The sequence below is a fragment of the Lolium perenne genome, chromosome 4, assembly GCF_019359855.2.
Source record: "Lolium perenne isolate Kyuss_39 chromosome 4, Kyuss_2.0, whole genome shotgun sequence".
NCBI lineage: Eukaryota > Viridiplantae > Streptophyta > Magnoliopsida > Poales > Poaceae > Lolium > Lolium perenne.
This window is the reverse complement of record NC_067247.2, coordinates 264,991,388-265,004,529: the sequence shown is the minus strand read 5'-3', so window position 1 is coordinate 265,004,529 and position 13,142 is coordinate 264,991,388. Positions and strand designations below refer to the sequence as shown.

General features: G+C 42.0%; 1 protein-coding gene across 1 annotated transcript; it reads left to right on the top strand.

Moving 5' to 3' along the window:
• Positions 1 to 11,633: 11,633 nt before the first annotated feature.
• Positions 11,634 to 12,704, top strand: LOC127329835 (protein LURP-one-related 11). The gene has a single exon (XM_051356264.2). It carries the CDS (start codon positions 11,675 to 11,677, stop codon positions 12,425 to 12,427), a length of 753 nt encoding a protein of 250 aa, XP_051212224.1. The 5' UTR covers positions 11,634 to 11,674; the 3' UTR covers positions 12,428 to 12,704.
• Positions 12,705 to 13,142: the final 438 nt, after the last annotated feature.

Here is a 13,142-nt window from a genome sequence, read left to right as displayed (position 1 = left end):
GCCAAAACTCCTTATAAAGCTGATTCACCTAATAATGATTTTAGAGTTGAACAGTGTGCATCTATTGCTCTTGCTCCTAATAATCCTTTGCAGCAACATTTGGAGAATAGTGAGAGTGAAGTCTTTAGGGAAGAAAGAAACGAGCTTGATGAAATTTTCCTTCGTCAACCTATTCTTAAACATGATTTACCGGTAGAAGATCTAGGTACAACACTGCCACCAAAAGAAGATCCTGTTTTTGATTTAAAACCATTGCCTGATAATCTTAAATATGCTCATATTGATGATAAGAAAATATATTCTGTTATTATTAGTTCTAAGCTTTCAGAGATTGAGGAAGAAAGGTTATTGGAAATATTGAAGAAACACCGAGGAGCTATTGGCTACACTCTTGATGACTTGAAGGGGATTTCTCCCTCTATTTGCCAACATGCCATTAATATGGAAGATGATGCAAAGCCTGTTGTTGAACATCAGCGTCGTCTAATTCCTAAGATGAAGGATGTGGTAAGGAATGAGGTATTAAAACTCCTTGAAGCTCGTATTATATATCTTATTGCTGATAGTAGATGGGTTAGTCCTGTGCACCTCTTCCTCCGTCATTTCGAAGGCGTTGTTGGGCATAGTTTACAAAATCAGAAAGGGTGTTCCTAAGAAGGGAAGAATGACTGTTGTGCCTAATGATAATGATGAGCTCATCCCTCAAAGAGTAGTTGTAGGGTATAGAATGTGCATTGATTATCGAAAAGTCAATAAGGTTACTAAGAAAGATCATTACCCTTTACCTTTTATTGATCAAATGTTAGAAAGGTTATCTAAGAATACTCATTTTTTGCTTTCTTGATGGTTATTCTGGGTTTTCACAAATTGCTGTTAAAACTAAGGATCAAGAGAAAACCACTTTCACTTGTCCCTATGGAACTTATGCTTATAGACGTATGCCTTTTGGTTTATGTAATGCTCCTGCTACTTTTCAAAGATGCATGTCTGCTATTTTTCATGGCTTTTGCGAGAATATTGTAGAGGTATTCATGGATGATTTTTCTGTCTATGGGAATTCTTTTGATAATTGCTTGCGGAACCTTGATAAAGTTTTGCAGAGATGTGAAGAAACTAACCTTGTTCTTAATTGGGAGAAATGCCACTTTATGGTTAATGAAGGAATTGTATTGGGACATAAAATTTCCGAGAGAGGTATCGAAGTTGATAGAGCTAAAGTTGAAGCAATTGAGAAGATGCCCTATCCTAGGGATGTTAAAGGTATTCGTAGTGTTCTTGGTCACGCTGGGTTTTATAGGAGATTTATTAAAGACTTTTCCAAGATCTCAAAACCTCTTACTAATCTTCTTCAAAAAGATGTACCTTTTGTTTTTGATGATGATTGTAAGGAAGCTTTTGAAACTCTAAAGAAAGCCTTAACAACTGCTCCTATAGTTGAACCTCCTGATTGGAACTTACCTTTTGAAATTATGTGTGATGCTAGTGATTTTGCTGTAGGTGCTGTTCTTGGACAGCGAGTAGATAAAAAATTGAATGTTATTCATTATGCTAGTAAAACTCTTGATGCTGCTCAAAGAAATTATGCTACAACTGAAAAAGAATTGTTAGCTGTAGTCTTTGCTTGTGATAAGTTTAGATCCTATATTGTTGATTCAAAAGTTACAATTCATACTGATCATGCTACAATTAGATACCTGATGCAAAAGAAAGATGCTAAGCCAAGGCTTATTAGATGGGTGCTTCTGTTGCAAGAATTTGATTTACATATTATAGATAGGAAAGGTGCTGATAATCCTGTTGCTGATAATTTGTCTAGATTGGAAAATATTGCTTATGATCCTGTTCCTGTTAATGATAGTTTTCCAAATGAACAATTGGCTGTAATAAATGTGAGTTCGCGAGATAGTCCTTTGTATGCTGATTATGCTAACTTTATTGTTTCCAAGTACTTGCCTCCAACCTTTTCAGCTCAGCAAAGGAGGAAATTCTTTTATGACTTGAGACATTATTTTTGGGATGACCCACACTTATATAAAGAAGGAGTGGATGGTATTCTGCAAAGATGTGTTCCCGAATATGAACAACAAGAGATATTGAGTAAATGTCATGGTAGTGCTTATGGAGGACATCACGCCGGAGATAGAACTGCGCAAAAGGTTCTACAATCAGGTTTTTATTGGCCAACTCTCTTCAAAGATGCAAGGAAGTTTATTTTATCCTGTAATGAACGTAAAAGGGTTGGTAATATCTCCAGACGCAATGAAATGCCTATGAATTATACTCTTGTTATTGAACCATTCGATTGTTGGGGATTTGACTTCATGGGACCTTTCCCCTCTTCAGAAGGTAACACTCATATACTTGTTGCTGTTGATTATGTTACTAAATGGGTGGAAGCCATACCTACAAAAAGTGCTGATGGTGAGACCTCTTTAAGAATGCTTTTAGATATTATTTTTCCTAGATTTGGAGTTCCTAGATATCTTATGACTGATGGAGGTTCTCATTTTATTCATGGTGGTTTTAGAAAAACTCTTGCTAAATATGGTATTAATCATAGAATTGCTTCTGCTTATCATCCTCAAACTAGTGGGCAAGTAGAACTATCAAATAGAGAGATTAAATCTATCTTGCAAAAGACTGTTAATAAATCTAGAAAGAATTGAGCTAGTAAATTGAAGGAAGCACTATGGGCTTATAGAGCTGCTTATAAAAATCCCATGGGTATGTCACCGTATAAAATGGTTTATGGGAAAGCTTGTCATTTACCTTTAGAATTAGAGCACAAAGCTTACTGGGCGGTAAGAGAACTAAATAAAGATCCTAAACTTGCCGGTAAGAAGAGATTGCTACAATTGAGTTCTCTAGATGAATGGAGAAATGAAGCTTATGAAAATGCTAAACTCTTTAAAGAGAAAGTTAAGAAATGGCATGATAGAAGAATTATTAAAAGAGAATTTAATATTGGGGATAAAGTCCTATTGTATCGGTCTCGTCTCAGATTCTTTGCAGGGAAATTACTCTCGAAATGGGAAGGACCATATGTCATTGAGGAGGTGTATCGTTCAGGAGCAATTAAAATTAGCTCTCTCCAAGGCGATGCCACACAAGTGGTGAATGGACAAAGACTCAAGCATTATATCTCAGGTGATTCTTATAATGAAGATGTTGATGTTATTCGAGTGGAAACTCCGGAAGCTTTCATCAAAGGTCAAATTGACGGTCCGGCAGAGTTCGACTTTGAATAGGTAACAGTACTGGTAATAAAAAGTTCACGTTTTACTTTCCAAACAATGTTTTTGTTGTTTTTGGAAAATATGAAAAATTACGAGATCGAAACGGAGTGGAGGAGACGCACGAGGGTGTGCCCCCATAGGCCGGCGTGGGCTCCAGCCTGGCCGCGCCGCCCTATGAGGTGGCTCCCTCGTTGCCCCTCTCCGACTCTGGTTCGACCTGGTATTTTCCTTTTGTCGTAAAAATTCCTGCTATATAATCCCCCGGACCCCTGGAGGTCCATATATCGTTTTCTCGACGTGTTTTGTTTCGAGCTGTTTCGCCAGATGCGCCGGATCTAGAGCCGTCATGTCTTCGTCAGGAACTCCGAAGGACAGCTTCTGCGAGGACGTCGTCAACCCGTACATGAACGAGCTGAAGATGCACCCCAAGGAGTTGCTGCTCGTTGATGGAGAGTTGCAGATCAAAGATGTCCAGGGTCCTAAAGGAGAAGGAAGCTTTGAAGACAGGATGGAGAAGCTAGAACAAGAGGTCTTCAACTACAAGAAGATGGCTGAGCGTGAAGTGGACATCTTCCACAAGATTATGTCAGAACTTATTGATGAACACAAGAAGGAGACTGCAAAGCTGTGGGACGACATCCTCTCGCTTCACGACACCACCAACAAACTCCAAGCTCAAGTCTATGACGTTCAGAATCAGAACTGTGAGTATGAAAACATGTTTAAACACATAAGCTATGCTGCTAGTTTCAGGATTCCCAAGACCAAGATGTCGTTTGTTGATGGAGAGCCTCTTCCTTGGAAGTCTGATGATGGGAATTCATCACCACCACCGTCGAATGAGTGATTCATCATCGGTATTGGCATCCCCTTGGTTTGTTCCAAGCTTGGGGGAGTGCCGCGGTATCACATCATCACTATCTTTTATTTTTTACTATCAAATAGTGTCATATCATGAGTAGGGAAGTTATCATATAAGATGGGTTGCAGTGTGGAAGTATCTCTCCTTTAGTTGGTTGTCTATGTATCCCTTGGTGTGAGTTATCGTTATGGAATATTAATGAGAAGTCTTATCGTTTACATATTGCACATCTTATTTTAGTCTGCAATCTCTATTATATGATTAATCTTGTTATTAGTATTGGTATCACTTTGGGAGCATTGAGTAAATCTATTTGGTTTTGGCAAACTTAGCATTGGTCAATAGCAAAAACACTTTGAGGTTTAAGTAGAAAAGAGAAATACATGTAGTTGTTTCATTGTCTTCCTTTCTTGTTAGCTCATAGCTTATTATTCTGAAGTTAAAATTGTTTGTGCTTACAAGGAAGGTGCATGATTGTTTCTATCACATGTATATTTGTTTGTTTCCCTCAACTCTTATGCTTGCTAATTAACCTTGCTAGCCAAAAACCTGCACTGAGAGGGAATGCTTCTCGTGCATCCATACTTTAACCCAAACCTATGCCATTTGTGTCCACCATAACTACCTACTACATGGTATTTCCTGCCATTCCAAGTAAATACTTCGTGTGCTACCTTTAAACAATTCAAAATTTATCATCCCTTATTTGTGTCAATGTTTTATAGCTCATGAAGAAGTATGTGGTGTTTTATCTTTCAATCTTGTTGGGCAACTTTCACCAATGGACTAGTGGCTTCATCCACTTATCCAATAACTTTGCAAAAAGAGCTGGCAATGGGGTTCCCAGTCCCAAATTAATTAACTTTCATAATTTTACAAATAGACACTCCTCCATGGTATGTGATTGTTGGACGGCACCTGAGGATTCGGTTAGCCATGGCTTGAGAAAGCAAAGGTGGGGAGGAGTGTCATCTAAATAAAACTAAAAATAAAAAGGCACTCCTTCATGGTATGAGATTGTTGGCAGGCACCCGAGAATTCGGTTAGCCATGGTTTGTGAAAGCAAGGGTTGGAAGGAGTGTCAGCCAAAAATAAAACTTTATGGGAGCCGCTCTTTGAGAGTTTGTCTGGCAAGGGGGTTAGAGTACCCGCTACCATTCGTTGACAACAACAAACACCTCTCAAAATGTTACTTTTATTCTCTTTATATGATTTCAAAACTGAAAAAGCTCTAGCACATGATTTAATCCCCGCTTCCCTCTGCGAAGGGCCTGTCTTTTACTTTATGTTGAGTCAGTAAACCTATTTCCCTCCATCTTAAGCAAGCATTTGAGTTGTTGTGATCAAACCATTTATATTGTGATTTACTTCATCATGTCTTTTACTCTTTCTTGTTTAGTACAAGTTTTATCTGAATGAATATAGCTTTGAAGGTTATCAATGATTATGAGGAGATTATTATGATTGAGTATGCAAGTTGTGCCATATAAGTTTTAACATAATATGTTAATTGTTCTCTGACCAAGAACGAAGTTTGCCATCACCAATTATGATTTCTTATGCACCTTTATTTTGTCATTACCTTCTACTTGTTTCAAGTTGAATTATATGAGGAAGTTGTTTACTAGAATGTCTTGTGTGAATTGATATGATGCTTCTTGTCCGTATTTTATTTATCGACTATTCACTCCATAAACATGTGGTCCTGTTTACCGAGTTCAGTTTCGCTTGGGGACAAGCGAAGTCTAAGCTTGGGGGGAGTTGATACGTCCATTTTGCATCACTATTTTATATCATAATTTACTGTTATTCATTGATATATTTCATATTTAGAGGTGATACTTATGTTATTTCATCTATTTTGCATGTTTCATGATTATTGGAGGATCGCGCACCGTAGTCAGGATTCTGCTGGAAAAAAGCGTCGTCAGAATGCAATATTTCGGAAGATCAACAATTGACAGAAATTATATGAAAAATCCTATTTTTCCAGAAGACGAAGGGAGCCAAAAGGAGGAGCCGAGGAGGGCCGCCATGGGCCCACCTCACAGGCCGGCGCGGGCCAAGGCCTAGCCGCGCCGCCATGTGGGGAGGGGGCCCAAAGCCCCCTCTGGCCTCCTCTCCTTCGCGTACATCTTCGTCCCGAAAACCTAAGCTCCAGAGGATAGTCGCGAAGAGTCACAGCCGCCTCTGTGGGGCGGAAAACACCAGAGAGAAAAGAGCTCTCCAGCAGGCTGAAATCTGCCGGGGAAATTCCCTCACGGAGGGGGAAATCGACGCCATCGTCACCGACATCGAGCTGGACATCATCTCCAGCACCATCATCATCATCTCCATCATCATCACCGCCGTCTCCACCGCTGCACATCATCACCGCTGTAACAATTTGGGTTGGATCTTGATTGTTTGATAGGGGAAACTCTCCCGGTATTGATTTCTACTTGTTATTGATGCTATTGAGTGAAACCATTGAACCAAGGTTTATGTTCATATTGTTATTCATCATCATATCACCTCTGATCATGTTCCATATGATGTCTCGTGAGTAGTTCGCTTAGTTCTTGAGGACATGGGTGAAGTCTAAATGTTAGTAGTGAATTATGGTTGAGTAATATTCAATGTTATGATATTTAAGTTGTGGTGTTATTCTTCTAGTGGTGTCATGTGAACGTCGACTACATGATACTTCACCTTTATGGGCCTAGGGGAATACATCTTGTACTCGTTTTCCAATTACGGGGTTGCCGGAGTGACATAAACCTGAACCCTCATTGGTATATCGATGCAGGAGGGACAGCAGGATCTCAGAGTTTAAGGCTGTGGTTAGATTTATCTTAATTACTTTCTTGTAGTTGCGGATGCTTGCAAGGGGTATAATCACAAGTATGTATTAGTCCTAGGAAGGGCGGTGCATTATTATAGGTTCACCCACACAACACTTATCAAAACAATGAAGATTAATTAGCTATATGAAGCGAAAGCACTAGACTAAATTCCCGTGTGTCCTCAAGAACGTTTGGTAAGTAAACAAACCGGCTTGTACTTTGTGCTAAAAAGGATTGGGCCACTCGCTGCAATTATTTCTCTCGCACTTTACTTACTCGTACTTTATTCAACTGCTACATCAAAACCCCCTGAATACTTGTCTGTGAGCATTTACAGTGAATCCTTCATCGAAACTGCTTGTCAACACCTTCTGCTCCTCGTTGGGTTCGACACTCTTACTTATTGAAAATACTACGATACACCCCCTATACTTGTGGGTCATCATCGCGGTACTTAGCTTCCTCTTTTGCTTAGGTGGTTGCATACGGTGGCTTGAAGGGCGCTCATAGAATTCTTTAAGGACGCTATGCGGTCTATTTCCCTTGCATTTCTCCTCGCATGACTTTTATCAGGAAATCTCTTCCTTTCTGGAGGAAAGCCATACTTCCACGGAACGGAGCCTTCTGTGCCTCGTGTTCGTCCACCGTGTTCTTTGTTCCCAAGGGCATGTGTCAGCTCGTCATTCTCTCTTTCGGGGTGGAACCTTCCCTCCTCCACGTCCCTATGTGCTTGTTCAAGGGCTTGAATGGGGTGCTTCAGATGTTCTTTATTATAGATACACTTCCCTGTTTCTGGGTGCAACCTTCCCCCAATCCCATAGAACCACTCCTTCGACCGTTCGATCCAACTGTGTGTCCCTAATCGGATCCCTTTCTTGACCAGTTCCGCCTCAGCTGCCTGCCACTTAGGCCGGTTAGCCTTGTAGCCACCTGGACCCATAATTTGGTGATATTTCTTCAACACAGCATTTGCCTTATTTGTTGCCGACCTTTTCTTAAATTCTTATGACTCCATATTGTACTTCACGAATTCGCCCAGTGATCTTTTACCATCTCATTGAAGTCCAGAGTCTTATTTTACTATATTCTTACAGTCAACACATGGACAATACATAAATCCATCATGTTTGTTTGCCTCGGCCACGGCGATAAAATTACTCAGGCCCGAAGTGAACTCGTCAAAGCGTCGGTCAATGTACATCCATTGCCGATTCATCTGCATGATATAATTAAGCTTATCAAAAACCATTACAGAACATCATGATTAGTGAAACGATGTATATAAACACATGCATTTTATCAATGATAGATGAAAGGATAAAGTTGTTAACCTCGATGGAGAAGAAAAAAGACAGGTAAGTGTGGCTTATTTTGTGTGAACTCAAGTGGCAAAATCTCTTAGGCATTTCATCGAACACCTCTTGTGCATGTGAAGAAAGTAAAGCAACATACACCCCTCTTGTGATAAGAAGTGGAAAAATGGCTAAGTGTGACTCACACTTGGGCAGGGGCAAGGTATATGTAGGCAGATGGGGACTATGTCCCGGTTGGTAAGGCAAACCGGGACCAAAGGATAGGCCTTTGGTCCTGGTTGGTAAGGCAAACCGGGACCAAAGGGGTCTGAGGCCTGACACGGCCTGCCACGCCCTGCCGCAGCCCCCAAAAACCCCAAACGGACCGGGACCAGAGGGTGGGGTCGCTTCGCGCCGAACGAACCAGGACCAATGCCCCCCACTGTTCCCGGCCAGTGTCAAAACCGGGAATGTTGCTCCCAGGGGTGCTGGACAAAAGGTCTGTTCTCTACTAGTGAATGTGTGGTATCATGTAAACTCCTATTATATTGTAAACTCATCTTGTCTTGGGTGTGATGTTAGGGTAACATAGCTAGTTACCACTTCACTTTGTTTCTTCATTTATTATCATGCCATGTCACCAAAATGTGTTGGGTTGTGTGATGTTAATACATATGTTACTCCCACTATGAGGTCTTTCACGGTGGGGGTATCTTAGACTAGCCACAATGGAAGTATCATAGCTAGTATCATGTATGCCATGTTGGCAAAAATCTGATGTGGTACAATAATTAATGAGGAGAGAGGTGGAAGTGGTATCATAGGTAGATACGATATCATAGCATGTAGAAGTAGAAAACTTGATGCCAAATGTAGTACATCATGTACACAAATTTTCATTGAGATTCTACAAAATATTAAATATGATAAAATTATGATACTACCACATTATGCATTATAGAGGTGGTATCATAAATTAGTATCATATGCATGGTACTAGTGCCTGATACTTCCCATTGTGACTAGTCTTAGCGCAGTATCCTAGGTACTTTGCTTATGTGGCACTATATTAAATGATGAAAGAGGGTGGTGTTGTATCTTAGTCAAAATGCATTGCTAGACCAATCACATGCATGCATATACCTAAAATTAAATATAGATACACCCCTTAAGATAGAATGCATCGTGGATATTGTGTGTTAACATATACTACTACATAGAATAGGGCGGTAAGATACACCTCAATGTTAAAGTCCTGATCGATTCAACACATAGTAGGGAAATGTAAGTAGTCTTAGAGAAAGTACAATAGATCCTACTTAGAAAGCTATAAGCTATTGCACATCAGCAAAATCTTCGGTGAAAGAGAGAGAAGAGAAGAAAGAGAGACCAGCGGATTTTTCTGCTATAGCTCGGCTACAGCACAATAACCATGACTTTGTAGCCAGCATGCAACCATCTATGGGCTCTAAAGCCGGCGCTCCTCGTGCCCTATCTCTTGCATGCAAGTATTAGAGCAAGTACAATAAGGTATAGTCAGTTGGCTATAAGAGATAAACTATTATATATTTTCTTAGTTGGAGGAGAGAGATTACGAAAGAGAAGTGAAGTGGCTCTTATGCAATAGCCAGCTCTAGCACGTGCTTCTAGACACTATGTGAAATTAAAAGGTGAGCCATTTATTGTAAAAGTACTACATTTTTATAATTTACTATTGTACATGCTAGCTATAAGTTCACTGTAGATGATATGACAAACTATTATAGCCGGCTGCCGGCTACACTATTGTTCTTGCTCTTAGATGGGCCAGATGGCATATGCACATGTAGACATTGAATATTCACTAGTCAAGTTAAGAGCCAGCCTAGTATACTAGTGTTTACTATATGTTAGGTTTATGTGACATGGCATGAGTTTGTAGCTATCAGCCGGCTGTATTATTGTCCATGCTATTATAGAGCTAGTTTAAAGATCTACGAAATCACCATAAATATTAGAGAGAATAACCCACCTTAAAGACATCATCCTCAGGCTTGAGATTTTCCTCGCGAATAAAGAGTACAACTATCTTCACTAACCATTCAAGCAAAGTTTGATTCTCAAAGCCTCCATTGATCAATTCAGACTGGTGGCTCAACAAAAGGTATCATCTCCGGGTGAAAGGGAAAACCTAGTCCGTCGCTGCGGGCCGGTTCGGTGGCGTCATTGTCCTTTGAAGCAACATTACATTTGAGTTATCCACCTTGCCGTTGATTTGGCGTTGGACGATGGATTCTCAGTACTCGTCTAGCTTCTGCTACGACGCCCTCTTCCAGCGGGTCATCGTATCAGGCTCCTGGAGGCTGAACTGAATATCTTGGGCGCCACCCAGGGTGAAGTTCTTCATTTGGTTGGCCTGCCTTGACAGGAGTTGGACGAGCTAGTGTCTTGTGCGGCAAGGGCTGCCTCACGCGGCACGATGCCCGCTCTGTGACCAATCCGTTGAGACGATTCTCACTGGATGTTCCTTCTCCAGGACCATCTGGTACGAGGTTCTCTCGTGGATCCGATCCACCAGGGGCCTCGGACGGTTGAGGGTGATTTCGCGGAGTGGTGGTCGCTGGTAGTGCGGACTGTCCCTCGCCAGATGCGCAAAGGTACTTCGTCGCGCATCATGCTTACAGTGTGGTGAATTTGGAAGCACATGATTGCTGCAGTTTTCGACAACGTGCGTCCCTCGGTTGCCTCCATGCTTGACGATATCAAGGCGGAGGCACGTCAGTGTGTGAACGCAGGTGTCCGGGGTCTTCAGCAATTTCTTTCCTAGATTAGATCTTTTGGGTTGAGTTGTACGGAGTAGGATTGTCCTTCCTTGAATTTGTACATATAACTTTCTTTTTTATCAATACATCAAAACGCGAAAAAAGTTACTCGTATCCATCTTTCCCTCCGCCACAGTCTACCGGGATCTATGAAATCCGGAAAATATCTCTAGCGCATTGTACGCTAGCGACAGGCATGCACCCGTACGTGGTGCGTTCTTAATGATTGACAAATAATTCATTGAGAAATTTATTTCGACGGACAAGGCACCAACAGCCTAGTAGTGCTTGTCGGCAAAGCATCAAAATACAGTCGCTGTGTCAGCCTGGCTTGGCGTGCATCACTGACAAACGTACAAATACTAATCATAAGCAGCACAGTACATCAGTACAAAATTAGTCGTCTCCTGAGCATGAACTACAAGCAGTATACACATATACTACAGAGTAGCTAGCGCACAGTAGCACCTATGAATGCCAACTTGATAAGCATCACAATTTAAACCAAATGCGGCAACTGCAATGGAGTATTATTATCGGAAATAGTACTAGTAGTAGCTTTCACCACACGTTTAAGTTAATATAATCTCTCTCTGTCTCCCTCTCTTTATATAAACACATTCTGACCATCTCATAATCACGGAAACCCTATCAAACTATGCAGTCGCAGTCTGCAACCAAGATGGGAGCTGCGAGATGGTGCCTTGGTCTTGGTGCCGAACTCTGGACGCCCAAGGTGAAGGTACACTCCTCGGCTCCGCCGCGGCAGCTAGAAGACACGTCGTCGTCCTCCGGTGCTACTCCAGCTGAGCCAGCAGGCGAAGGTGACAGCGGAGAAGTGGGAGCAGGGCACACGAGCGAGCAGCGTGAGGTGTTCACCATCTGGATGAAGTCGCTGGTGCTCAACGGCAGCGGCTGCACTGTGTTCGACTCCGACGGCCGCATCGTCTACCGGGTCGACAACTACGGCTCCCGCCAATCCGTCGACGTCTGCCTCATGGACATCACGGGGAGCGTGGTCCTCCAGGTGCTCAAGAGATTCGGGAGGTGGGATGGGTACAGGCTCGGCAACTGGAAATCAAAAGAGCCCGACGCGCCGCGGGGGCGGCCGTGGTTCACGGTGGTGAGCAAGAAGTGGGGCGGCGGGCCGAGCTGCGAGTTCAGGAGCGATCGCGGCCGCGCCGTGCGGTACAAGATGGACGGAGGAAGGCGGCGGCAGCAGGCGGCGCGGGCCTCGTGGATCGTGGACGACGCCACTGGGGTGGTCGTGGCGGAGGTGAAGAGGAAGCTCACGGCGACGGGGTTATCCCTCGGCGAGGACGTCCTCACGCTGGTTGTGGAGCCCAACGTCGACCACTCGCTCATCATGGGGCTCCTTGTTGTGCACGGCCTCATCAACCACTCCATGTAATGAACCCGACATTTGATGTTTTTTTTTTTGGCAACTGCAAATTGATGTTGAGCTGCAAGACACCATCTCGCACCTCTCGTGTGGTTGCACACCCAATTGGTTAACAGTGCCTAGGCGTATCTCAAGGTCATCAATTTAACCATTATAATATAAAATTTACACTATAATAATTATATCATTAAAAAATATAACATCTAAACTTTCTAATGATATATATTTTGTAGTATATATCATGTATTATGCAGTGGACCCAGCCAAAAATTTCAGTGGGAGCGACTCAGTTGAGTGGGGCCATATGTGATACAAATACACAATTTTTTGAATTTTTTTCCATTGAAGTATGAAGAAGTTTCACTGAAATTAAAATTTGAGTGGGAGCCACTGCCCCACTCAGCTATACCTGTGTCCGCCTCTGGTATTACGTTGGTTAAATTAACGACATAAAATACGCGTAGGATCTATAAACCGGGATGGAGGTAGAACTAGGTACTATTCTATTCACGTGTGGAGGTTGACGAGGAATGGCTGATGACTGCAAGAACACCGATCAGTTATATCTAGTTTCGAAATAAGAGTATCGAATCACGAGGAGCTACTAGTACTGATCTTAATACACATTGTTACTATTTATCTAAAATTACGAAAAGTTGTCTCAAATTTCAAGCGAATGATTAAAATAGAAAAGGTTTTGTAATGTGTTTTTGTAGAGTACATA

What these genes read in the sequence shown, in the direction of transcription:
- LOC127329835 (XM_051356264.2), top strand. Translation starts at nt 11,675, where the DNA reads ATGCAGTCGCAGTCTGCAACCAAGATGGGAGCTGCGAGATGGTGCCTT.